Source organism: Gossypium hirsutum, chromosome D02 (genome assembly GCF_007990345.1).
Source record: "Gossypium hirsutum isolate 1008001.06 chromosome D02, Gossypium_hirsutum_v2.1, whole genome shotgun sequence".
Lineage (NCBI taxonomy): Eukaryota > Viridiplantae > Streptophyta > Magnoliopsida > Malvales > Malvaceae > Gossypium > Gossypium hirsutum.
In genome coordinates, this window is record NC_053438.1 from 36,788,819 (window position 1) to 36,816,590 (window position 27,772).

Below are 27,772 nucleotides of genomic sequence, written 5' to 3' on the forward strand. Positions count from 1 at the left end.
TTAAATATCTGATTAAATGAACGAAATTTGATTCCGTTCAATTTTATCTCCTCAGTAATGTTTCAAGCATTGAGCATTAACTCAAAAATTACATCCCTTACCTTGAAGCTCCGTATGGATAGACTCGATGAATCATAAATGGACCGGACCAACGTGGTTTTAACTTACCTCGAAAGAACCTTAATCTGGAATTGAATAACAAGACTTGCTGACCTGCTTCAAATTCTCGAACTCAAATGTGCTTGTCATGCCATATCATAAGTCTCTCCTTAAGTAATTTGGCATTCTCGTATGAAGACATTCGGAATTCTTCTAACTTGTTAATTTGAAGCGTTCGTTTCTCTTTGGCACTTTTAAGATCCAAGTTGAGTCGTTGGAGAGCCCCGTAAGCTTTGTATTCTAACTCCAAGGGTAGATGGCAGGCTTTCCCAAAGACTAACCTATAGGGTGACATCCTTCAAGGTGTCTTGTATGCTATCCTGTAACCCCATAAAGCATCATCCAGTCTTTTGGATCAATCTCGTCGGTTCGAGCAAACTACCTTCTCAAGTATGCCTTTGATCTCCTTGTTTGCCAGTTCAGCTTGCCCATTCGTCTGCGGATGGTAAGCTTTAGCAACCTTGTGTTTCACTCCATATTTATCTAATAACCATCTCGACCACTTGTTCACAAAATGGGACCCTTCATCACTGATGATGGCTATTGGGGTTCCAAACCTTGTGAACACATGTTTCTACAAAAACTTTATTACAACCTTAGCATCGTTTGTCGGATATGTCTCTGCCTCAACCCACTTAGACACATAGTCTACTGCTATTAATATGTACTTGTGACCAAAAGACGGAGGGAAAGGATCAAGAAATTCAATACCCCAAACATCAAATAATTCTACCTCAATAATGTTTGTTCGAGGCATCTCATTTCTATTGGTGACATTTTCAACCCTTTGACATCGATCACAACTCTTTACGTAAGCATATGCATCTTTGAATAGTGTTGGCCAAAAGAATCCGACTTGCAATACCTTGGCTGCAGTACGTGTACCTTCGAACTGTCCCCCACTCAGAGCTGAGTTACAATGGTATAAAATCTTATATACTTCATCTTCTGCCACGCATATCCTGATCATTTGATCTGTACACTTTTTAAACAAATATGGTTCTTCCCATAAATAGTACTTCACATCGTGAAGAAACTTTTTCTTTTGATGATACGTCTTATCAATCGGCATCAAACCACAAGCTAAAAAGTTAGCAATATCAGCAAACCAAGGGGTATTATGGACATGATTTACCTTCAGTATGTGTTCATCTGGAGACGTCTCTCGAATTGGTATAAGAGGAGAGTTCCTTTCTTACGGCTCTAATATGGATAAGTGGTCTACTACTTGGTTTTCCACTCCCTTTTGATCTTGAATTTCTAGATCGAACTCTTGAAGTAGAAGTACCCATCAGATTAGTCTCGACTTAGCGTCTTTCTTGGCAAGTAAATACTTAATTACCGAGTGGTTCGTATAAACAGTCACTTTGGTACCTACAAGATAAGATCGAAACTTGTCAAAAAAACACAATAGCAAGTAACTCTTTTTTATTATCGTCTAATTCAGTTGAACTCCTGTCAGAGTCTGACTCGCACAGTAGATGGGATGAAAAACTTTGTTCCTTCGCTGACCCATGACAGCTCCATTCGGTAAGTCACTTGCGTCACACATCAATTCAAATGGAAAATCCTAGTCTAGTGTGACTATTATGGGTGTCGAGACTAACCAACTCTTCAAATCGTTGAAAGCTCTTAAGCACTCCTCATCAAATTTAAACATCGTGTCCTTCTCCAATAATTTGCATAAGGGTTTAGCAAATTTGGAGAAGTCCTTGATGAATCTTCGATAGAAACTGACGTGGCCCAAAAAGCTCTTAACACCCTTTACAGATATTGGAGGTGGGAGTTTCTCAATAACATCTACCTTTGCTTTATCTACCTCGATTCTATGTCTTGTTACTCGATACCCTAGAACAATACCTTCTTGTACCATGAAATGACATTTTTCCCAGTTAAGTACAAGGTTTGTTTCTTCACATCGCCTTAGTACCTTGGCTAGATTAGCTAGGCAATCATCATATGTATCTCCGAATACTGAAAAATCATCCATTAAAACTTCAAAATATTTCTCAACCATGTCAGTAAAAATAGATATCATACTTCTTCGAAATGTAGCAGGTGCATTACATAAACCAAATGGCATGCGCCTAAATGCAAACGTACCATACGGGGAGGTGAATGTTGTCTTGTGTTGATCTTTCAATGCTACTGTAATCTGATTATACCCCGAGTATCCATCGAGAAAACAGTAATAGTCTCACCCTGCGAGTCTATCCAGCATCTGGTCCAAAAACGACAAAGGAAAGTGATCCTTCCTAGTTGCCTTGTTCAGCTTCCGGTAATCGATGCAAATTCTCCATCTCGTAACCGTTCTAGTTGGTATCAACTCGTTATTTTTCTTTTTAATGACCGTGATACCTCCTTTCTTTGGCATGCACTGGACCAGACTTACCTATGAACAATCTTAGATGGGGTAAATTATACCCACATCTAACCACTTGATGATTTCTTTCTTGACTACGTCCTTCATGATAGGGTTCAGTCTTCGTTGTCCATCAATCGTCCCTTTTTCGCCATTTTCTAAGATAATCTTGTGCATGCATACAGATGGACTAATTCTGTGAATATCGGCTATGGTCCATCTGATAGCCTTCTTGAATTGTTTCAACACCAGGATGAGTTTCTCTTTTTACTCAATAGTTAATTCTGCTAAACAATCACAGGCAGAGTAGAAGAGTTACCTAAATAAACATATTTCAAATGTGAGGGAAGTACCTTCAGTTCTAATTTAGGTGGCTCCTCGATTGACGCTTTTGGTTGGGCATAATCCCATTTCTCTAACTCCAAAGATTCAAAGCGGGATTGCGAACTAAATCCCCTTTGATTAGCTTCTAATAAAGCTAAGTATTCATCCTCCTCTTCATCATTTGAAGGATCTAATGTCAAAATTTGTTCCAATGGGTCCTCAACATAATTGACTTCCTTTTTCACGATTAAATCTTCTAAATCGGACACTGTAGAACAATTATCAATTGTGTCAGGAAATCGCATGGACATAAAAACGTTAAATGTTATCTGATCATCCTGAACACGCATAGTAAGCTCACCCTTCTGCACATCAATAAGGGTCCTTCTGGTTGCTACGAATGGTCTTCCTAGGATGATTGGCACCTATCTTTGTCTACTTCAAAGTCTAGAATCACAAAGTCAATAGGAAAGATAAATTTGTCTACACGTACCAATACGTCCTCGATTTTTCCTTCTGGATGTGTTAAGGATCGATCTGCTAATTGAAGTCTAACCGTAATAGGTCTAACTTCACCTATCCCCAACTTTCTAAATATTGGCATGAGCATCAAGTTAATACTTGCACCCAAGTCACATAGTGCCTTACCACAATATGTTGCTCCAATATTGCAAGGTATGGTAAAACATCCAGGATCCTTCCATTTTGGGGGTAGTTTGTCTTGAAGATATGCACTACATTTCTTCGTTAGGGCTACCATCTCAAATTCTCCAAGCCTTCATTTTTTAGATAGGATATCCTTCATGAATTGACGTAGTTCGGCATTTGTTCAAGTGCTTCAACCAACGGGATATTGATATGAAGTTGCTTAAGTACGTCTAGGAACTTCTTGAATTGAATTTCCTACTTTTGCTTCTAAATTCTTTAAGGGTAGGGTGGTGGAGGTTTCTTTACTGGAACTGGTTGATTCATTTTCTGTGGCAATTCTGCATCTAACAGAGTTATTAGTTGATCAGAATTATTTGGTTCAGAAGTTACCTTGTCAGATTTTACTGATTCAATTTCTGGTGAAACTGGAATTCCAACACTCGGTTGAACTTCCTCTGAGTCTTGAGAGTCAGCTGGCTCTTTCTTAACTTCGAGGAAATTGGGCTCTAAAGTCTTTCCGCTCCTCAATGTTAACGCTTTACAATGCTCCTTCCCTAGATTCCTCGGATTCTCCATATCACTAGGTAAAGCATCTTGTGGTCGGTTTTTGAGTTTAGTTGCAAGCTGGCCCACTTGATTCTCTAAATTCCTTAGAGAGGCATCATTTTTCACCATGTATGCCTTCAGTAGATTCTCTAAGCTATTGGATGGTTCAGCTTGGGTTGGTTTTTGAGCTTGTTGGGAAAAACTAGGTGGCTGGGTCGATCTAGATTGGACATAATTGTTACTGGTTCCTGCCCCTTGGTTACTTTAGGAAAATTTTGGGTGGTTTCACCATGATGGGTTATAGAAATTGGATTGCAGCCCTTGCCTTCCTCGATTTTGGTTCTGGTTACCCATGTTATACACAAATTCTAGGTTCGATGGACATTCTTTGAATAAATGTCCTTCCCCACAATAAATACAGGCTACATTTTCAAATTGATTCAGTGGTTGTGCTGCAAAAATATTACACCCATTAGTAGTAAGATTTTTTAACATTGAGGATATTGATGATACTTGAGATGCGAGTGAAGTAAGAGCGTCTAATTCATGTATTCCAGCAACTCGTCTTCCTGACGCTGCTCGATTGGTTGACCATTGATAATTGTTGCTGGCAATCCTCTCAATGGTTTCATAAGCCTCAATATAAGACTTAGAATGGAGAGCACCATTAGCAAAAGCGTCCACTACCATCCTCGTTTAAGCATTGAGACCATTATAAAATGTCTTAAGTTGTACGCAATGTGGGATTCCATGATGAGGGCACTTCCGTAATAATTCTTTGTACCTTTCCCATGCCTCATATAATGACTCATCATCCATTTGTTGGAAAGCAGTGGTCTCGTTCCTCAACTTAGCATTCTTGCTAGGTGAGAAATACTTCATAAGGAATTTTTCTACTAACTCTTGCCATGTTGAAATTGAGTTTGGTGGTAATGAGTTCAACTAAGCTCGAGCTCTATCCCTTAGTGAATATAGGAACAACTTCAATCGTACTGCATCTTCAGGTACTTCGACTAACTTGAAAGAATTTCTTACCTTCATAAACAGTCTTAAGTGTAGATGAGGATCTTCGGTAGGCATTCCACTAAATTGGCCCACTGTCTGAAGCATCTGGAACATGACTGGCTTCAACTCGAACTGTTGTGCCTCAATTTCGGGTCTCCTAATACCCGGATTAAGATCATGAAATACTGGCACGGCATACTGTCTCAAAGATCTGTCCCTATCATCAGCAATAAGGATAAGATTTTGAGCAAGGTTTGCTCCGTTTCCTTGATTCAGATTTTTGAAGTTCATCTCTTCAGTCCTTCTTTGACTTGCTTGTCTTCTTCTCTGTCGAAAAGTTCGTTCAATCTCAGGGTCTACAGGGAGTAAATCGATGATTCGTTAAATACACATTAACACCTGAAATAATCATAGAAAAATTAACTAAGTTAAAATTTGAACAGAAAAATAAACCAAAATGCAAAACTAACTTCACAAATAATGACTTTTTTTAAAACATAGTCCCCGGCAATGGCACCAAAAACTTGGAATGAAAGAAATGTGTAAGTGTATACAATCGTAACAAGTAATAAAGTGACAAGTAAATGTTGAGTTATCGTACACATAGGGACTGTGAAAAGAATTATTTATGAATGCTTTTTAAAACACTTTGGTGAAGAAAATTATTTTGTTTGAAGAGGGTGATTAAAAACTAAGATTTTAAACTAAGTGAACTAAATAAATAAATCTCAAATGCACAATTTCAAAAGACGATTTTAATCAAGATGACATAATTGTGTTAGATTAATTACATTTCTTAACTTAGAATTATTAAACTCATGTATATATTGTTATGAATAAGTTCACGGCAACTCGGTAATTTGCTAACTTATGAACATACCCACCTACCAAAATCCATTTATCTCTTGACTATATCCCTATATCAATTCAACCGATTAAACAAATCTTAATAGGCAAATATGTTATTGCACATACATACTTATTAAATCGAAATAATCTCTTGTACATATCCCTATGTCAATTCAAACAATTAACTCGATTTAATAAGCACATAAAAGACTATGTGAGGTAACAAAGTATCCTTACCTTGAAACAGTTTAATCACAATAATCTTGCAAGTTATGCAAGGTAAATGTATCGTCAGATACCGTTGCTAATCTAACCCTCATCTACCTTAGATGATTAAACATGCACTGATTAAGTACTGTTGTAATAGCCCGATTTTAGGCTTAGTCGGAACAGTGGTTTCGGGACCACAAATCCGACGAAAAAAAAATGTAATGGCTTGAATTTTCAGAGGTGTCGGAACGGTGATTCGAGATCACTAAATTCGACAAATGGGTAGAAAATATTATTAATTTAGCAAGTATAAGTTAAATATGAAGTTAGGAAAATTTTTGAAATAGTGAATAGTGCACTAGAAATAAATATTAAAATAATTAGAATCGAAATGAGGTATCAAGACCTCGGGGATTTTAAACTGAGCCATAAATATTTTTATAAATATTTATGGAGTGTTAAAAAGTTAGTATTAAAGACTAAATGTAACACCCCTTACCCGTATCCAACACCGGAATAGGGTACGAGGCATTACCAAAACACATACACTTGTAAACGTATTTAACCGAGTTATAAAATTTCATCAAAATTAAAACTTTCAAAAATAATTAACATGTTTCTATAACTTTTCACAATATATCCTCAAAATATTATAATCATAATAATTAGGGCCTGCGAGACCCGATACATACTCATGCAATTTAATGCTTCATTTCCATTTCATTCAATTCGCAATTTCTCATGCTCATAATTTAAATCATATCACTATAAATTTCCATTTAATTCACGTACAATTCAATGACATCAAATTCAAAACTAATACGTATTTACCATTTAACTCAATGTTTATTGATTATACCATTCAATAACACATTTATGAAATTCTCAATTTAGCAATGAAAATATCACTTTAGTTTGAATAACAACATCGTCCTGATATAAATACACTACCACTTATCCATTTACTTTAATTCTTTTGGGCCCATTTGTCACTTACCATCCTTAATCAAATTAGGGAACGGTCACGGAAAATTGAGTACTTCACTTTCACTTTGCCATAGTATAACTATGGTCTTACGTATGATCACTTATCACTTGTCCCTTGATCAGATAAGTGTAGCCACTTATCACTTTGTTTCTTGATCAGATAAGTGTAGCCACTTATCACTTTGTCTCTTGATCAGATAAGTGTAGCTAAAGCTATCACTTATCACTTTGTCTCTTGATCAGATAAGTATAGCCGAAGCTATCACTTATCACTTTTCACTTGTCACTTGATCAGATAAGTGTAGCCGAAGCTATCACTTATCACTTTCCACTTGTCACTTGATCAGATAAGTGTAGCTGAAGCTATCACTTATCACTTTGTCACTTGATCAGATAAGTATAGCCGAAGCTATAACTTATCACTTTATCACTTGATCAGATAAGTATAGCCGAAGCTATTACTTATCACTTTCCACTTGTCACTTGATCAGATAAGTGTAGCTAAAGCTACCACTTATCACTTTATCACTTGATCAGAAGTACTCAAATCCGGCGTTCCGCTCAATTTGATCATTTTTTTCATATATCATGCTTACCAACATGTGTTAATTCATAAACCATTCATGGTATTATTTCATGCCAAATCATATACTGAATATACCATACACACATACTATGAAACTTTATTTTCACACATGAGCTTAAACCATGACCAATAATGCACAAAAATAAGCATCATTCATATTTCATCGTTTATGAGTTATAATCAAACATATGACCATTTATACACGAATCATTCATATATTTCCCAATTTTCCTCCTCCTCCTCTCCATTCCACATCCTTAATGTGTATAACACACTTAAACAACATTAACCATAATTTCAATATTCACTAACATGTATATTCAAAGCTGTTTATCCGAGTCAGAGTCACTAAATTATTTTTATCCAGAGCTACAGAGCTCCAAATTAAGATCCGTTAATTTTCCCTGAAACTAGATTCACATATCTTCATACCATAAAATTTTCATAATTTTTTGTTCAGCCAAATAGTACAGTTTATTCTTTAAAGTTTCCCCTGTTTCGCTGTCTGACAGTTCCGACCACTCTTCACTAAAAATTAATTATCTCATTGTACAGAATTCGGATGATGTTTTAGCTTGTTTCTTCTAAAAATAGACTCATTAAGGATTCTAACCATATAAACTATAACTCATAATCATTTCTGTACAATTTTTAATGATTTTCCAAAGTCAGAACAGGGGAACCTGAATTCATTCTGACCTTGTCTCACAAAATCTATTATATCTCATGATTTACAATTCCATTGCTCACATCATTTCTTTTATAAGAAACTAGACTAAATAAGCTTTAATTTCATATTTTATTCATCCTCTAATTCAATCTCTACAATTTTTGGTGATTTTTCAAAGTTACACTACTGCTGCTGTCCAAAACTGCTTTAGTGCAAAATGTTGATTTCCATTTTGCCCCAAATTTCACAGTTTATACAATTCGGTCCTTTCTCAATTAACCCCTCAATTAATCTAATTTTCTCAATTAGTACTTTACTAGACATTATAAGTTGTTACACAACTATTGAAATTCAGAATTGCCACATATAACTCTATCTTCAAACTCTTTTACTATTAGGTCCCAAACATTCACTTTCTATTCAATTCTTTCAATAAAATCAGCATATGAACAATTTAAAGCTCTAATTTCATGCTAAATCATCATATACTTCCAGCACATATTCATATCAACTTTCAACTTCTTTCATAAAATCAAAAACTAATGAATTTAACAAGTGGGCCTAGTTGTAAAAGTCATAAAAATACAAAAATTTCAAGAAATAGTCAAGAATTGAACTTACTTGTAATAAAAATATGAAGAACCAGCTTGAAGAACCAGCTTGAAGAAGCCCTTCCATGGTGTTTTAGCTGATGAGAATTCAGAAAAATGAAGAGAAATCTAGATAATTCCACTTGGGTCCTAACTTTATTAAGCAAATTTTGCAATTTTCCAATTTTGCCCTTAATTCTCCTTACTTTCTTGCTGATTTCATGCCTCTGCCGTCCAGCCCAAATAGACCTTGGGTCTATTTGCTTTTAAGCCCTCTTCCTTTTATCATTTAAGCTATTTAATCATTTCCCAAAATTTTGCATTTGTTACAATTTAGTCCTTTTTGTTCAATTAATTATCGGAACTTTAAAATTTCTTAACGAAACTTTAATACTAACTTTTTAACACTCCATAAATATTTATAAAAATATTTATGGCTCAGTTTAAAATCCCCGAGGTCTTGATACCTCATTTCGATTCTAATTATTTTAATATTTATTTCTAGTGCACTATTCACTATTTCAAAAATTTTCCTAACTTCATATTTAACTTATACTTGCTAAATTAATAATATTTTCTACCCATTTGTCGAATTTAGTGATCTCGAATCACCGTTCCGACACCTCTGAAAATTCAAGCCATTACATTTTTTTTTTCGTCGGATTTGTGGTCCCGAAACCACTGTTCCGACTAAGCCTAAAATCGGGCTATTACAACTCTCCCCCCTTTAGGGATTTTCGTCCCCGAAAATCTTACCAGATGGTAGGTTAATGATTTACTTCCACAGTATATTTCAAATTCGCACATGATTTTGGATTTTCATATCTTTTACAGATAATCACATAGATTCATAAGAAAATCAGGATAGCGATATTTTAGCATCTGAAGCTACACAAAGTATCGAAAAATTACAATCCATATAGAATGATATCCATTTTGATAATCTGAGTAGTTTTCAGAACTATCAAATATTTCTCTCTTTTTATATTGTCCTCATTTTCTAATTCATTCACTTTTCCGACCACATTATTATTCTTCCGTACACGAACTTCTGTAACACTACACTCGTAAGCTTATTCAACCAGAATCTCACAAATTTCATTGTAACATTTTACTAATATGGGGGTGAGTGTAGTAAAGCCTCAAATTTATCTTACACATAAATGCGCATAACACATACCATCACAAATAGCCAATTCATTACTAAGTTCACATTCTCAAAGCATTTAATAAACATTTGCTTTTAATCACTTTTGTTCTCAACACAAAATTCTAACTCAAATCACTAATTCACAATCAAAATTTCTATATAGCATCATAATCCAAATATCATAACTCATATGCTTGTATAATTATAACATTCATCAATAAAAAAAATGTTTTATTCTTTGATCCATACTTTTATGAGTTTCAACTCATAATTAATACATTTTCACTCAAACATTTTAGTATTTATTTCTATACTATTACAATTAACTCAGTTGAAAAACATATCTGTCTCATCAAGATAATTTTCGTCATAGAACAATACTGATAAGGGGGTGTTGGTGAAGTCATAAATCTTTCAACTTGCTCTCATAGATACATATATATATATGATTTTGTATTCATCATCAATGTAATACCATCAAAACCACGTAATTCATTCCAAGCAAATTAACACATCTATTTATTACAAATGTTTTCTGTCACTCACAATTTCACACAACGAATTTACTTACTCAAGCTCAATGTTAATATCTAATTAAATTCCAATACTTGGCTTCTATTTTACTTACCGACATTTGCCAAATTAGAGAACGTCTTACGGAATTGAGTACTTCGTTTTCTCGATGCCATAGTCCAACTATGGTCTTACACGTAATCACAAATCACATACCGATGCCATAGCCCAGCTATGGTCTTACACGGAGTCACATATCACTTACCGATGCCATAGCCCAGCTATGGTCTTACACGGAATCACATATCACTTACCGATGCCATAGCCCAGCTATGGTCTTACACGGAATCACATATCACTTACCGATGCCATAGCCCAGCTATGGTCTTACACGGAATCACATAATCACATGTTCACATGTTGCCATGGTCAAACCATGGTCTTTTCCGTCAATTCATCACATATCACTGAACGAAAGTACTCATTCCTACGTTCTACTCAATTTGACTTCCAATTCAATTTTTCATACTATTATAATATTCATGGTTTAGACATAAAACAAAATATCTTATTATCTTTAATTTAACAATTAAACATAAGATTCTATCATATGAACATACTAATTTCACTTATTCAAGCAGATGTACATACACACGTTCCATCTATTTAAGTAAATTTGCTTATCATATTCACTTAATCAAATATGTTGAGCACATAGCATTATATAATCACCAACATACTTGGATGAGCTTATCACAACATAAAATTTTTTTTTTTAACTTATAGTCATCTCTTTTCATACATGAACACATCCATATCACAAATTTTTATACTTACCTTTCCAAATTCCAACATAACGTGAGCATTTTTCATTTATCTCAATATCATTTTTAGCATTATCGAAAATAGCTCGATTGAAAATCATCTCTGTCTTAACAAAGCAATTTCGTTAGAGCCCGGAGATATCACATCATCAAGAGTAATAACGTGGCATGTATAGCTAGGCTCACATATGCTACGTTTGGTCCGAGAACCGACTAAACCGTAGCTCTGATACCACTAAATGTAACACCCCTTACCCGTATCCAACACCGGAATAGGGTACGAGGCATTACCAAAACACATACACTTGTAAACGTATTTAACCGAGTTATAAAATTTCATCAAAATTAAAACTTTCAAAAATAATTAACATGTTTCTATAACTTTTCACAATATATCCTCAAAATATTATAATCATAATAATTAGGGCCTGCGAGACCCGATACATACTCATGCAATTTAATGCTTCATTTCCATTTCATTCAATTCGCAATTTCTCATGCTCATAATTTAAATCATATCACTATAAATTTCCATTTAATTCACGTACAATTCAATGACATCAAATTCAAAACTAATACGTATTTACCATTTAACTCAATGTTTATTGATTATACCATTCAATAACACATTTATGAAATTCTCAATTTAGCAATGAAAATATCACTTTAGTTTGAATAACAACATCGTCCTGATATAAATACACTACCACTTATCCATTTACTTTAATTCTTTTGGGCCCATTTGTCACTTACCATCCTTAATCAAATTAGGGAACGGTCACGGAAAATTGAGTACTTCACTTTCACTTTGCCATAGTATAACTATGGTCTTACGTATGATCACTTATCACTTGTCCCTTGATCAGATAAGTGTAGCCACTTATCACTTTGTTTCTTGATCAGATAAGTGTAGCCACTTATCACTTTGTCTCTTGATCAGATAAGTGTAGCTAAAGCTATCACTTATCACTTTGTCTCTTGATCAGATAAGTATAGCCGAAGCTATCACTTATCACTTTTCACTTGTCACTTGATCAGATAAGTGTAGCCGAAGCTATCACTTATCACTTTCCACTTGTCACTTGATCAGATAAGTGTAGCTGAAGCTATCACTTATCACTTTGTCACTTGATCAGATAAGTATAGCCGAAGCTATAACTTATCACTTTATCACTTGATCAGATAAGTATAGCCGAAGCTATTACTTATCACTTTCCACTTGTCACTTGATCAGATAAGTGTAGCTAAAGCTACCACTTATCACTTTATCACTTGATCAGAAGTACTCAAATCCGGCGTTCCGCTCAATTTGATCATTTTTTTCATATATCATGCTTACCAACATGTGTTAATTCATAAACCATTCATGGTATTATTTCATGCCAAATCATATACTGAATATACCATACACACATACTATGAAACTTTATTTTCACACATGAGCTTAAACCATGACCAATAATGCACAAAAATAAGCATCATTCATATTTCATCGTTTATGAGTTATAATCAAACATATGACCATTTATACACGAATCATTCATATATTTCCCAATTTTCCTCCTCCTCCTCTCCATTCCACATCCTTAATGTGTATAACACACTTAAACAACATTAACCATAATTTCAATATTCACTAACATGTATATTCAAAGCTGTTTATCCGAGTCAGAGTCACTAAATTATTTTTATCCGGAGTTACAGAGCTCCAAATTAAGATCCGTTAATTTTCCCTGAAACTAGACTCACATATCTTCATACCATAAAATTTTCATAATTTTTTGTTCAGCCAAATAGTACAGTTTATTCTTTAAAGTTTCCCCTGTTTCGCTGTCTGACAGTTCCGACCACTCTTCACTAAAAATTAATTATCTCATTGTACAGAATTCGGATGATGTTTTAGCTTGTTTCTTCTAAAAATAGACTCATTAAGGATTCTAACCATATAAACTATAACTCATAATCATTTCTGTACAATTTTTAATGATTTTCCAAAGTCAGAACAGGGGAACCCGAATTCATTCTGACCTTGTCTCACAAAATCTATTATATCTCATGATTTACAATTCCATTGCTCACATCATTTCTTTTATAAGAAACTAGACTCAATAAGCTTTAATTTCATATTTTATTCATCCTCTAATTCAATCTCTACAATTTTTGGTGATTTTTCAAAGTTACACTACTGCTGCTGTCCAAAACTGCTTTAGTGCAAAATGTTGATTTCCATTTTGCCCCAAATTTCACAGTTTATACAATTCGGTCCTTTCTCAATTAACCCCTCAATTAATCTAATTTTCTCAATTAGTACTTTACTAGACATTATAAGTTGTTACACAACTATTGAAATTCAGAATTGCCACATATAACTCTATCTTCAAACTCTTTTACTATTAGGTCCCAAACATTCACTTTCTATTCAATTCTTTCAATAAAATCAGCATATGAACAATTTAAAGCTCTAATTTCATGCTAAATCATCATATACTTCCAGCACATATTCATATCAACTTTCAACTTCTTTCATAAAATCAAAAACTAATGAATTTAACAAGTGGGCCTAGTTGTAAAAGTCATAAAAATACAAAAATTTCAAGAAATAGTCAAGAATTGAACTTACTTGTAATAAAAATATGAAGAACCAGCTTGAAGAAGCCCTTCCATGGTGTTTTAGCTGATGAGAATTCAGAAAAATGAAGAGAAATCTAGATAATTCCACTTGGGTCCTAACTTTATTAAGCAAATTTTGCAATTTTCCAATTTTGCCCTTAATTCTCCTTACTTTCTTGCTGATTTCATGCCTCTGCCGTCCAGCCCAAATAGACCTTGGGTCTATTTGCTTTTAAGCCCTCTTCCTTTTATCATTTAAGCTATTTAATCATTTCCCAAAATTTTGCATTTGTTACAATTTAGTCCTTTTTGTTCAATTAATTATCGGAACTTTAAAATTTCTTAACGAAACTTTAATACTAACTTTTTAACACTCCATAAATATTTATAAAAATATTTATGGCTCAGTTTAAAATCCCCGAGGTCTTGATACCTCATTTCGATTCTAATTATTTTAATATTTATTTCTAGTGCACTATTCACTATTTCAAAAATTTTCCTAACTTCATATTTAACTTATACTTGCTAAATTAATAATATTTTCTACCCATTTGTCGAATTTAGTGATCTCGAATCACCGTTCCGACACCTCTGAAAATTCAAGCCATTACATTTTTTTTTTCGTCGGATTTGTGGTCCCGAAACCACTGTTCCGACTAAGCCTAAAATCGGGCTATTACAACTGTCTCAATTAATTACAATTTCAATCCGTTTAAATAATTAATTCATTAGTTACTTAACAATTGTAATGCAAGAATAACTTAGTCATGATTTTATTTAATCAATCATCTTACCGAGGCCTATAACAACATGACACAATTTTAATAATTTTAACAAACGAAATGCAATCAACGTAACACGAATTAAATTCAAGCTAAATTGATTAAATTAACCATTCCAACAACATAAATATTCATAGATATGTTCAGCATAACAACAACAAAAATTAAAAAGATAGGGAACAAGAATCAAATCCGATGTTTTTTCGTGGCTTGACTAGTTGTTCTGTTCTTCTTTCTCTGTTTTCCTCATCGACCAAGGCTGCTATGAACACTTAATTGCTACTCCAAATAGCTGATGAATGCCCCTTTCCCAAGAGGAGAAATCGACAGAGCAAGGGAATTTTGAAATGGAAAAGAAGAGAGAAAGTGGAGAGAAGAAAGGAAAGATGTGAATGTTTGAGGTGTGTTTCTAAAATGACCAGCCTAAGGGGGTTTTTATAGCTGAGGAGGGCTGTTAAATATGGCTAAAATTATCAGCCAAAGAGCCCTCCCTTAGCCGGCCACACATGTGGCAATGTTGATAGTTTCAACTTTGCTAATTTAGGCTTGGGGCAAATCTAAAAAGCCACCAATTGTAGAGTGGTTTGAATGCAACTTGAACAAGTCTTCAAGGGCCACTTTGCAATCTTAAATAATCAGCTAATAAGCTGATTTGGGTTAGCTCTTGGGACGGCTTTTGGGCTGTCCATTTCTTGGTCGATTCAGTTCACTCGGTTTAGTTCAACTTGACCACTTTTTCATAATTAATCAATAATAATTTATTAACCCAAATTAAATTGGATGTAAATTAAAATTAATTATATTATGAATTAATACATATAATTTTGGACTGTCTTAGGCTGAAATTTAGTTCGCCTCAATAATTCAAATTGCTTCCCGGTTTTGTGCTTCTAGCAATGTCTACCAAGCCATTTTTCGCCCTTTGTGCAAATCTGTCGAAAATAATCAAAATTCATCAAAATTAATTATAAAATTAACTAAAATTCAACATGTTCATATTTTAAGTGCACTTTAATTATTTTTTAAAAATTAATTATTTTTTCGACAAGAATTTTATCGAAACTGTATGATTTTAAGTTAAAAATGGTATGTAAAAATGTGTAAACTTCCATGTTTCCAACCATTGGACCAAATATAGGAGAGGTTCAATTCCTCTCATACATAAGCGACAATCCTCGTGTATTTAATTAGGGTGTGTCGCTCCCTTCTTTAGATTAAAAGACTAGTTTTTCTATTAAATAAATATTATTTGTGTTTTACTAATTTAATTAGAAGTCTCCTATCTCTCATTATAAATAGATAAGACTAGTAAAACTATTTACACAAGTTTCATACAAATTTGATATATTGTGATTCTTTCAAAAAATAGAGAATTTATTTTCTAAGTATAAATTTTATTTTCTAATAATCACAATTCTAATGATTTCTATTGACAGATATTTACTTTCCTACTTAAAGTAATAAATTTTTTATGGTTCTATATTTGGTTCGTGATTATTCGAGCCCACACTTGAAGCAATTCGTGGTACGAGAATAGCAGAGAAAGTCGTTTGATTGAAAGTCAAAAGTTTTTCTAAAAAAAATTATTACTATAAATATCACAAACCAACTCTGACTACTTATGAAATGATAAAATATGGCAAAACCTATACCAAAAGTTGGTTCACGTAGGAATGGACGCAATAGTGCACAAAAAAGTGCACGTAGAATACCAAAAGGAGTTATTCATGTTCAAGAAAGTTTCAACAATACCATTGTTACTATTGCAGATGTACGAGGTCGGGTAATCTCTTGGTCCTCCGTCGGCACTTGTGGATTCAAGGGTACAAGAAGGGGGACCCCTTATTCGAGCAATAGTAGGCCAAGGTATGCAACGAGCAGAAGTTATGATAAAAGGTCCTGGTCTCGGAAGAGAAGCAACATTACAAGCTATTCGTAGAAGTGGTATACTATTAAGTTTCATACAGGATGTAACCCCTATACCATATAATGGTTGTAGACCCCTTAAAAAAGACGTGTGTAGAAATAAACACTAAAAAGATTTTAAGAGAAATAAATTATTCAATGATTTGATCAAATAAAATAATATTACTATGGTTCAAGAAAACGTAAAAGTCTCTGCTTTGACTCAAATACGACAATGGAAGTGTGTTTAATCAAGAACATATAGTAAGCGCCTTTATTATGGACACTTTATTTTATCTCCACTTATGAAAGGCTAAGTGACAGGTATTACGATGCGAACAGCTTTGCTTGGAGAACTAGAAGAAACATGCATTACATGTGCAAAATCTAAGAAAATATCACACGAATATTCTACCACTCTCGATTTTTAAAATTTTAATTTTCTGTTGTTACTAAAAATCATTTTTCTAAACCAGAATTTTCTAACACTCCCATAAAATAGTACGCTCATTAAAACAAAGACTAGCATAGATAGCTGAAAATGACTATGATAAATTTGAGGAATTGACTTCAAAATGGCATGAATTTCTTGCTCCGAAACACAAATATTGTTAATGGTGATGCGATACAAGTTCCACTCACCCAAATGCCACCTTTATGCCTTCGTTTTAATAATGACCAAAATGTCAAGTTGTTGAACCCTAATCAGATCATTGACAGTGATAAGAAATTTGCGATGACGAGCACTTTTGTAGTTCCAAAAGAGGATTGACATAAGATGATACAAATGTTGAATACCAGTCGTCTCGAAACAAAAGTGGTCATCTTCCGTCATTTCCTTCAGTATCGTCAACATTTCCATCTTGTAAATTAGCAGATGGTTTTCTCTCACCAGAAGGTGCGTGAAGAAAATCAGGTAATGAATATTCATGACTACCGAGACTCGAAAAATAAGGAGTTGATTCTCTGGAATCTGGATTTTCTAGAGGTTGGATGTTGAGCTCGTAAACTGATATCCTGAAAAGCTAAGGGGGGAGTTTGAGTTGATCTTGGCTCTGGCAAAATCAAGGCAAGAGTCCTCTTTAGTTCTACTGGGTTGATTGTTTTTTCTAAGATCACTTGAGTGTTTGAACTTGACCTTTCAAATTTCCTACGGTTTCCAGTTCGTTGAAGGCTCAAAGCATCCAGAGCTTGTCCCACTGGCAGAAGAGGATGAAACAAAATGTTTGGAGCTTGAGAATTTGCTTCCCTTAAGTGAGATCTTCTATTTCTCCTTTCCATACCAACTTTCATTCGTTGGCTGGCGTTAATGCCCTAGAATTCTGGCCTTAGGTGTTTCTTTGTGGCTCTTGGTTTGCCACAGGGTTTTTTAGGAGAAAACTAAGAGGGGGAAGGAAAGTGACCAGAGAGGCTTGGGAAAGAAAAGCTAAAACGCCCTTGAACTTTAACTCCTGAAAAAAGAGCGGGAGAAACTATCCCTTCACTATTAACAATCTTTCCATGCCTCACATCGGGCAGATTCAGGAGGGAAAGGGAGGGTTGTGGCTCAACGTTAAAAAGTAAGTATTAGATTGATCATTTAAGATAAGACATTTCCTACCTTCAATTGGGGAGAGGGTAAGAGAGAGATATCCATTTGACAGGTGGATGAAGAGGGTTTAGCATTCTCTTTAGCAGGCAATGAGGAGTTGGGTACAATAGGAGTAGCTATCTTGTCTAACTTTTTACTTTTGGGAGAATGGATTTTTGGAGGACTTGTGTCAAAAGCTGATTTACTAACAGGGGACAAGTTTTGAAGGGCTTGTTTCGTCTTTCCCGCGGCATGCATGAGATTTCCTTTGAACAAGCATCCAAGGACCATATCCTTGTTCTTCAACTGGAGGGCTCTCAAGAGAAGAATGGTCCTTTCAGGAAATGGAGGAAGAACCTTGTTCCTGAATAGAAGGGCAATCAGGCGAGATATGGTCTAGTTTCCCATATTTAAAACAAATTGAATTGAATCCCTCATAAATAATGGGTTGTCTAAAACCTTCAACATTAACAAACGAGGTAGAGGGTTGTTTAGATTGACTTGAATCCACATACAAGCATATCTACTCCTCACACCCATTAATGTTCGGTCATCCACACGAAGAAGAGGTCCAACACATCTTCCCAATTTCTTAAGAATCCCTAAATTCAGGAAGTCTAAGCCACACTGTAACAAAAGAGTTTGTAGTAGTCCAAGCCCTAAAATTAGGTTCCCACCTTCTAACAATAAGACAATGCTTGAGAATATTGGCTCACCTCATCGACAGAGCCTTGCTTGAGAATATCTTCATAAAATGCTTCATCATCAACCGAAGAAGAAGATAGTTTCCCAGAACGGAGAATTTTCAACGAGTTTCTTGTTGCTCCCAAAAAGGTTGTTCTCCTCTTCAGAAGCAAGATATACAGTAAGAAGAAATTTTAGAAAAAGAATCTATTTTTTTACCATTTTCTGTGTTCAGGAGTTTTTAAGACTTCGGAGTATGATATCCATGTGGGTTTTCTAATAATAGTTAATTTAGATATATTTTTTGTGATGGTAACCAAATGTAGAATACAATAATAAAGTACATTCTGCTCTCAAAAAACACTCAGAATATAAAGTACATTCTGCTCTCAAAAAACACTCAGAATATAAAGTACATTCTGTATACTTTTGAACCTGTGATTGTATTCTGTGTACTACTAAAAAAATATGGAGAAAATACCTTTTATTCGTAATTATATTTGCAAACTTCACAAAGTAGTAAACTGAATAAATATATTCTGTTTTTAAATTAAACAAAACTTTAAAAAATACCCATAACCAGATGAGTCAATTCAATTTAATTGTCTGCAATCTTTTAAAAACAAAAACACTAAACATTAATCGCAAATTATTTTCAACACCGTACTCAACCATAATCGCTCCCACATTCTATACACCCAATGATGATGGAACAAAACTGTCCATCAAGTGGCATGTGCCTCCACATTTATTACCGCAAAGTTTATACAACTCTATCCTACACTAAACACGATTATACCAACAAACACGACACAAGTACACGAGTTACATACATGAATTACACAATCTAAAAAAGGTTGCAAAACTACAGCATCAAGCAGCAGCACACATTGATTTAAACATATAATCACAGGTAAGAATCTAAGTAACCATAAGTGTGTTTTTTGTTATACTGCAGCAAACTAGCGTAAGTTCTATCCCATATTCCTATATACAGAGACTCGTCATCTGGACTCAAAGATACCCCCGAAATCTCACCAAAGAAGTCGATCTCTTGCCGTTTCTGGAAACCAGCCCTTATGTTATACACATGGACGAAATCTGCCGGTTCAGCAACAACCATGAATTGGCCATCAGATGAAAAGTGGATTGATCGTACGGCACCTAAGTTTCCTTTGAAAGTAGCGACTGGCATTGAGAGGTTTCTTATGTCCCATACTCGGCACGTCTTGTCCTGATTTCCCGTGGCAAATATGCGTCCATCTGGGTGCCATGCAGATGCGAACGAGTAATCTCGATGACCTACCACTGTGGCTACAGTCTGAGACCAAGGAACAAGCGATTCAGGTTCAATAGGACTAACATTTCTTACTTTCAGCACTAAAATGTGAAGCATTCTAGTATGCAACATATGATATTCTTGACAATATTTAAAATACCAGAATAAAGATCAAACGGATGAAACCTCCACTGGTTTAACCAGATAGACTGGTTACACTGATTGAGTCGGATGATTAGATTAAAAAGAACTTAATATAAAATAATAGGTAACTTTAATATTAAATATTAAATATAAAATATTTTCCAAATTACTAGAATCTTTAATATTAAATATAAAATACTTTGTAAATTACTAGAAATCTTATCGCACGCGTATATGAGTGACAGTCACGTATTTAGATTGTAAGATGTGTTTGAAAATAACATGCAGTAAATAAGTAAAAATATGATTTATCATCAATCCTAAATTGGTATGGAGTTAATTTGTCACACAAACTCAATCAACAACAGTATTAATATACACAAATATATACAAATATATTTATTAAAGTTCTATATAAAAACAAAAAAATTGCTATAATTCAAATGGTAAATGAAAAAGTTTTATATGAATGTTATCTTTGGTTTAAATCCTATTATGGATAAATTTTTATTGATATATAAAAATTAAAAAAAAAAAAAACAACAACAACCATATAATCATATAACTTACTTAGCAAATAAATAGCTTTTTCAGTAATTACCTAATTGAGTTAGGACTCGATTAATAGGTCGATTAGGGATTTAAATAATAGTATAAATACACAAATATATAAAAATTAAGAACAAAAATATACTTATTAAAGTTTCAAATAAAAACTAAAATTGGTTTTAGTTAAATGGTAAATGAAAAAGTTTTACATGAATAGCGTCCTTATTTCAAATCTTATTATAGATGATTTTTTATTGATTTATAAAAATACAAAAAAGACAAAAACACTAACATAATCATTTAATTTATTTTGTAAATAAAATGGTTATTTGATATTTCTCTAACTGAGTTGTTGATCTCGTTACATAGCTAAATGGTAGGATTTTTAATATAGATCCAAAAATAAAATGTTAAAATCTCCTTGCATAAAATAAAATTTAAAATAAAAATAAAAATAAAAAAGCTTAAACCCAATTTTTTGCGATTTCTTTTTTTGGTTTTTTACCAGTTTTTAATCAGCTTAACCAATTTATCCCCCCCCCCCCGTTCGTTAAAGTGAACAAGTAAACGTTTTTCGGTTCAACTACTTTTACCAGTCAATGGAAGAGTCAAATGTACACAAATGCAACCCTGCTTTCAGGGAGGCTATCTCCCTATTTTGAATAACTGATTACGAAGTAACCTTACCCAGTCACCATTACAGTTCCCATATCCTATCAGAAAATCAAATTCTTACCTTTCCATTTTGCGAATCCACAAGCAGCCCATCCAAGTCATCTCCAACGACAGTGATAAGTCTTTGATCTGGGCTGACTGATGTGTGCTGCATCAGAATAAAGTTCAGTCATGTTATTGAATTTTAAGATAATCCACGAAAATGACAGATGATTTCAGTTTGCTTTTTTCTGTTTATGAAGCAACAATCTCCATTGCTGTTGAAATGCAGACCCCTTGAGTCAAATTTACTCCATTAGGTGAAAAAATTATTTACTTTGGATAAGACGACCCTTTTTAAAACACATGTGAATATAAGCTATATCGCTTTGACTTTCATTTTTCTTTAAGTACCCATGACGGAACTAGCATTGGAAATATTTTCGGAAATAAGTACAAGGATATGATCCTCCAACCACTACCCAAATAAGTGAAAGACATTTAAAATTATACCTGTGCCAGACACATACTCGTATCTGACACTACATTGTAACACAAGATGCAAGATAGAACATTAAGGATTCTGAAAGAACTGAATCAAGATTGTAGGCATCACAGTAGCAATTTGAAGGACTTACATTTACTGGCCAAGGGAACTGGAAATGGTTTAAAAGTTGAAATCTCTCAGTATCATATTCTCTCACACTACAGTCATTATTTGAGGCCATAAAATTAATTCCACCCCTGCAAAACAGCTTCAAAATTCAATCTAATATTTTATTCGATATATTATCCAAGTCAATCAGCAAATCAGCAATTATCATGCTACCTCAAGCTGTCATATATCTCGATAGCATTTGTAATTGCATTATCGTCATACGTTGTCCGGGTACAAAAGGTTACTCCTTTTCTGTCCAAGAGCTGCAGAAACAGGAACATGAAATTGTACAATATTATATATAAAAGAAATGGCTAAAGGGAAACAGAGAATGCCAGAAATAAGTTCATACAAAACCAGAATTTGCAGAAACAAATAAATAAATGATACAAATATGGAAATATGTACGAACTAGAGCATGCTATCAATCCATGTTCTTTTGAGAACAAGCCAAACATTTAATTTCTAGGATTTTCTAGAATTCCCTTTCTTGATTTCTACCAGGATTCCCATCACAAATTAAGAATGATATCATCGAAAAAGAGCTGCTTGAATGGTTACTCAGAATGTAATACATCCCAGGTTGCGGTTTGGCCTCACACACTCTCCCACATACTACCTGGTTCACACCATAACACTCTCCAAAACACACTGCCTTTTCTTCCCATTGCAACTATGAAAAACTACGTTGCTTACTGTTCTTGAAATGTCTAACACATGGCATGGGAATATGACCTCCGAAAATCCTCCAAATACATGGAAAAAGTTAGAAAAAAATAACCATACCATATTGGAGAAATGCGCATATTTGAGACTCACCCGAGTTCGAGTAACATAGATGAAAAGTTCCTAAAAGAAAGATTGTTATCTACACACGTCTCACCCCGATACTACCTGATTCACTACATAAAATCCACAACTATTCCACCCCTTCAACAAAAGAGAAAAAGGGTGAGAGATAGTTGACAAGATACTCTCCTGATTTAGGAAAACAACTATTCAAATGTTTGTCATTTCTTGGGCAAGTTTACAAGATGATTTAGCAGAAATAGGAAACGCAGAAAATATTAACTTACCTTAAAAGTAAGCTCTCCTTGGAAGCCTCCTGCAACCATAAAATTGTCTTTGACTGCTAGGGTGCTTATTTGAGTTTGTGTAAAACCTTCTAACAAACTTCCGGGATGTTTCTAGTTGCAAGGCAAATTAAGAGAAATTAGCAGATAAAATAAAACCAAATTACTACAATAACCATCTATCATCGACAACGTTCATATTTGTAAAGAAAATATAAGCACTAAGGCTAACTAAGTGCAATTGTAATACCTCGGTAGGTGCCACATGCCCAGCAAAATTAAGGATCTCGGACAGATTACACGACACTGATGACCAATGCATAACCGAATAATTGGACATAAGGTAAACATCATGCTTTGAAGTAGCCCAAACCAAGTTTCTGAGCTGTAAAATTCATTCCACAACAGGTTAATTAAGTCAAGAACACTGTACATAATAAAACTTCTAAGCCAAATATAGGACCTACTTTAGGTATTCTTAATCTTACTACATAAATATTGCCATGTACAAAGACAAAAGTAATGAGTACTAAAGGAAAGAAAGGGAAGTAGAACTTAATGAAACAAACAGCAACTTATGTGCAAATGCAGATGCACACAAAGTTGCAGGTTCAAAAGCATAAATATAACCAATCAAATCTATAACCGATAAATAACACTACTGAATAACATATTCAATACCAAAGAAGAAAATCAAGTTCCTTTATAATTGTCCATGCACACAACTGAACCTAGAGAAGTGATGACAAAGGTAATCTTTTGAATGATTAAATACATTAAAGCTAAATCATTTCTGAAAGGACAAAAAGAAATGCAAGAACAATATGTTTTGACACCAAAATCAACATATTCGAAAGGTAAATATAAATGACACCCTATGTTGCTCCAATTTGTTGTTTTTCTTTAAAAACACATTCCAGAACCTGTATCCGACATGGCTATGGGGATATAAACCTCCACTGTTTCTCCAAATACATGAGTGAACGTAGAAAAAATTTGAACATACCAGTATCAGACACATTCAAATTTGACAATTGCACATGAGTCCAAAGTAACTTAGATAACAACAAGAACAAAAGATATAAACATTTTCTGACTAACAAACCTGAAAATGAAGGATCGTAGGTTTAATTAATCTAGTATTGTAGAAGAATTCATAGTAGTTCCCACCCTTCTTTATATGTTTAAATTCCTGAAACAACAAATACATATTACACATAGCTTAATATGATATCCGCTTTACTACAAACTAGTTCATTTATGGATTGTAGGAAAAGATACAAACCTTGTCAACAGCTTCACCGGAAGAAGGCATATTCTCATAGTTCTTATACTGCTCAAGCCTTGTCAACCTATATTTTTCTCTAGTTATGTTCAGTCTTTCCCACGGAATCCCCTGAATGTCTTTCCCCTTCCGCGCTTGCGCAGAAGTCGTATCGGTCACCTTGGTCAGCTGCTCAAATTATAGCATGAAAGTGATGAATTTCATCATTTAGTATAAAATTAACTAAAATTAACAACAAATATATATAGAATATATAAATATCACCAAAACGAAAAACAAACCATGTCATATTCATCAGCATCCACATCTCCACCAGCTTGACCGTAGTTGTCTTCATCCATGTCATCTACAAAATCTTCATCCATGTAATAGAAATCCTCCCCTTGCTGGTAGGACATGATATATTTGCATTCAACTGCAAAAAGATTCAATTAAAAATTTCTTTCTACAGATAAAATTAACAAATATTAAAATAAAAACGCTTAGGGAAACCTAAAGAGAGTTGAATCAAAAGGGGATCCTAAAATTCATAGAAAAAAAAACTTATTTTCAGACAAACTAGCAAATAGCAAATTTACTATTTTTCTTTTCATTTTCTTAAAACATATCTTAAAAAAAAAACTTGAATTTCTAAAAGAGAACGGAATTTTTAAGAGCAGAAGGGTGTATTCCAGGGAGCTTATTTTAAAACAAATGGCCTTCAAAAATTATTTAAAAAAAAACCTAAAACATGATAAAATCATATCCAACATAAAAGATGAACAAGAACAAAAAAAAAACCCAAAAATCCTTAAACCTCACAAAGGAAAAAATAAAACTATTTTTCTACCACCAAAAAGAATTGCGCATAACTAAACAAAAAGGGGAAAAGGAATAGGACAAAAGAAAACAGATATTGAATTCACTAAAAGAAAAATTAAATTTAAAAAAGGAAAAAGAAAACGAGAGATTGTTATTCTTACAAGAAGTTTAGTAGGATGGTTCTGAAACTGAGGCCTCGGATTTAATCATTTAGGAAATAAAATATTATAAATATTTTATCTTATTTTATTATTCTAATTTATCTTTATAAGTAAAGAGAATAATGAAAAGAGTGCCGGGGGTGACGTTATTGTGGGCGAAAACCGTCATTGCAGCATGCTTTCTTGGGCCGGGTTACCCTTCTCCGATTCAATCAGCTCCGGTTTAAATTTTTTAATTTATTTTTCATACAGTTATATTTGAACAAAAAATATAATTACGAATCAATAGGTGATTAAAAAAAGTGTGGTCAAGTTTAAATCCTAATGATGAGAAATTTACTTAAATATTATTCTCAATCAAAACGGAAAAACACATCTATAATTATATCAATATATATAAAATTATTTGTCCTCTTTAAAAAATAAAATAAATAAATATGATTTTTTTTGATAAAATAGGGTTGTGCTTTATTAATTTAAAACTAAAATTTACATGAAAAACAAAATTAAAAAGACCAAAGGCACAAACAGGCTGAAAGAAAGAAAAGTTATCTAATCCTAAAAGGAAGAAAAAATATTGAAAAAGAAAGATGATAAAGAAGCTACTGAAAAAGTAAAGAAACTATAAAGAAAATCAAAGAAAAACGTACCCACTCCCTTGGGGAACGAGATTGCCCGTCCCACTCTTATCATCTTTCTAAGAGGCGTCGACGGTTCCATTTCTCCTAAAAAAAACTGCCAAACTTATTTCCCTGCATTGAGACAATCATTCAGTCGAAGCATCCCTGTCTAGATCTGATGCTTCGGTAACCCAGGAAACCGGACAAACCAAGAGTCGTTCATTCGTCAGTCAGGCTCGCGAAGCCAATCATCGGAAAAAGTTGTTTCAGCGGATTCTGGGGCAGACGATCAGGTAAAAACCTTCTCCCTTCTTTACACATTCAGTGGCTAGAGCGTCTGCTAAAGCATTTCCAGATCTTTTAACATGCACAAATATGATGCTTTGAAATCGGACGGAGAGTGCCTCTTCTTTCTCTGTTCATAACTGTATAAGGCCGCACAGATTTCGCTCAGAGATATATCACTCCTGCCATGAAGTAGAGTAGTTTCTAGGAACTCAAACTCCTCAGGAAGTGACCCCAACAGCATTAAAGCCAAATCTTCATCTTTGAATGTCTCATCCATATTCAGCAAATCAGTGACTAACTGATTAAATTTGGTGATGTGATCATTCATTGTGGTACTTGGGACGTATGTGAAGCGAAACAGTCTTTTCTTCAAGTGGAGCTTATTTTGACTATTTTCTTCAAAAAATTTTCTTCAAGTGCCACCCACAACTTATTTGCAGAAGTCTCCTTTGAAAAAGCATACCTCTGCTCTCGAGAAAGGCATGATCGAATTGTGCCACATGCCAACCGATTGATCGCCTTCCAATCTTTCTCATGTACATCATCTGGTTTCTCTTCATCAATGGCAATGTCTAGACCCTGCTGAAAAAGGGCATCTAGAACCTCACTTTGCCACATACCAAAATGGCCCGTGCCATCAAAGATCTCCACGGCCAATCTTGCATTTGCAATTGTCGGTCTTGTCCACATGGACGATGTTGAAGCTCCTACACCGACCGTTTTCTCCATAATCTTTCAATATACCTAAGGAAATCTTTTCTGATGTGGAAGATCAGTTTAAACTGCAACCACAGAGCATACTACGATTAACCTTCGGCTCTTGATACCACTTGTTGTTCCAATAGGGTCGGAAGCGTGTAAATTATTGTACTAAAAAATCACACAAAGTTCAATTCCCAGGGAAGAGAGGTGGATCACATGGATCTCTTAAATACCAAGTCTTTCCTTAGACAGAATATCCCTTCTATAGTAATTTAATAGCACAATTAAATACTACTATTATACCCTCAAATATTAAAAGAAAAATAGGACAAGAAAGAACACAAGAGATTTAACGAGGTTTGGTAAATTATACCTACGTCCTCGGGCACTAACACCAGATGATAACTTTACTATCTCCAAAGTATTACAAACAAATAGAATTCCTTAAGAATTCTCAAATGGGAGAAGAGAGAAAACTAAGGGAGAAAGATTGGTTGGGATGAATTGAAATGAGAAATGAGAAGGCCTATTTATAGTTGAGGTTTAAGGACCAAACAATAAATAGCCCATTATCTCAAGGACCA

General features: G+C 34.1%; 2 protein-coding genes and 1 non-coding gene across 4 annotated transcripts; 2 read left to right on the forward strand and 1 right to left on the reverse strand.

Annotated features, from left to right (window-relative positions):
* The first annotated feature begins 4,784 nt into the window (after nucleotides 1-4,784).
* LOC121214980 (small nucleolar RNA R71) lies at nucleotides 4,785-4,891 on the forward strand. The gene has a single exon (XR_005910715.1). It is a non-coding gene; the product is annotated as a small nucleolar RNA R71 (small nucleolar RNA).
* Nucleotides 4,892-16,451: 11,560 nt separating this feature from the next.
* Nucleotides 16,452-18,175, forward strand: LOC107907973 (30S ribosomal protein S11, chloroplastic). The gene is made up of 3 exons (XM_016835264.1): nucleotides 16,452-16,681; nucleotides 17,835-17,974; nucleotides 18,084-18,175. Exons 1-3 carry the CDS (start codon nucleotides 16,452-16,454, stop codon nucleotides 18,173-18,175), a joined length of 462 nt encoding a protein of 153 aa, XP_016690753.1.
* A 1,492-nt stretch (nucleotides 18,176-19,667) lies between these two features.
* Nucleotides 19,668-26,235, reverse strand: LOC107910177 (uncharacterized WD repeat-containing protein C2A9.03). Of its 2 annotated transcripts, XM_016837953.2 has the most exons (10): nucleotides 25,579-26,235; nucleotides 24,898-25,031; nucleotides 24,617-24,784; nucleotides 24,437-24,523; nucleotides 23,582-23,716; nucleotides 23,335-23,445; nucleotides 22,430-22,521; nucleotides 22,239-22,344; nucleotides 21,683-21,769; nucleotides 19,668-20,295 (listed from the first exon to the last, which is right to left on the reverse strand). In XM_016837953.2, exons 2-10 carry the CDS (start codon nucleotides 25,012-25,014, stop codon nucleotides 19,882-19,884), a joined length of 1,317 nt encoding a protein of 438 aa, XP_016693442.2. In that variant the 5' UTR covers nucleotides 25,015-25,031; nucleotides 25,579-26,235; the 3' UTR covers nucleotides 19,668-19,881. The 2 variants fall into 2 exon arrangements, with proteins under 2 accessions (XP_016693442.2, XP_040944497.1); XM_041088563.1 differs by lacking the exon at nucleotides 25,579-26,235 and having other exon boundaries at nucleotides 24,898-25,372.
* Between the last annotated feature and the right edge of the window lie 1,537 nt (nucleotides 26,236-27,772).

Excerpts from the sequence above, each read along its gene's own strand:
- LOC107907973 (XM_016835264.1), top strand. The coding sequence starts at position 16,452 with ATGGCAAAACCTATACCAAAAGTTGGTTCACGTAGGAATGGACGCAAT. Across the intron at positions 16,682-17,834 it reads TCGAGCAATAGTAGGCCAAG|ATCACTTGAGTGTTTGAACT; the intron begins GTATGCAACGAG and ends GTTTTTTCTAAG. Across the intron at positions 17,975-18,083 it reads TGAGAATTTGCTTCCCTTAA|GGTTTTTTAGGAGAAAACTA; the intron begins GTGAGATCTTCT and ends GGTTTGCCACAG.
- LOC107910177 (XM_016837953.2), bottom strand. The coding sequence starts at position 25,014 with ATGTCCTACCAGCAAGGGGAGGATTTCTATTACATGGATGAAGATTTT. Across the intron at positions 23,717-24,436 it reads CTACGATCCTTCATTTTCAG|CTCAGAAACTTGGTTTGGGC; the intron begins GTTTGTTAGTCA and ends TGAATTTTACAG. Across the intron at positions 23,446-23,581 it reads GGCATGTGGCACCTACCGAG|AAACATCCCGGAAGTTTGTT; the intron begins GTATTACAATTG and ends CCTTGCAACTAG.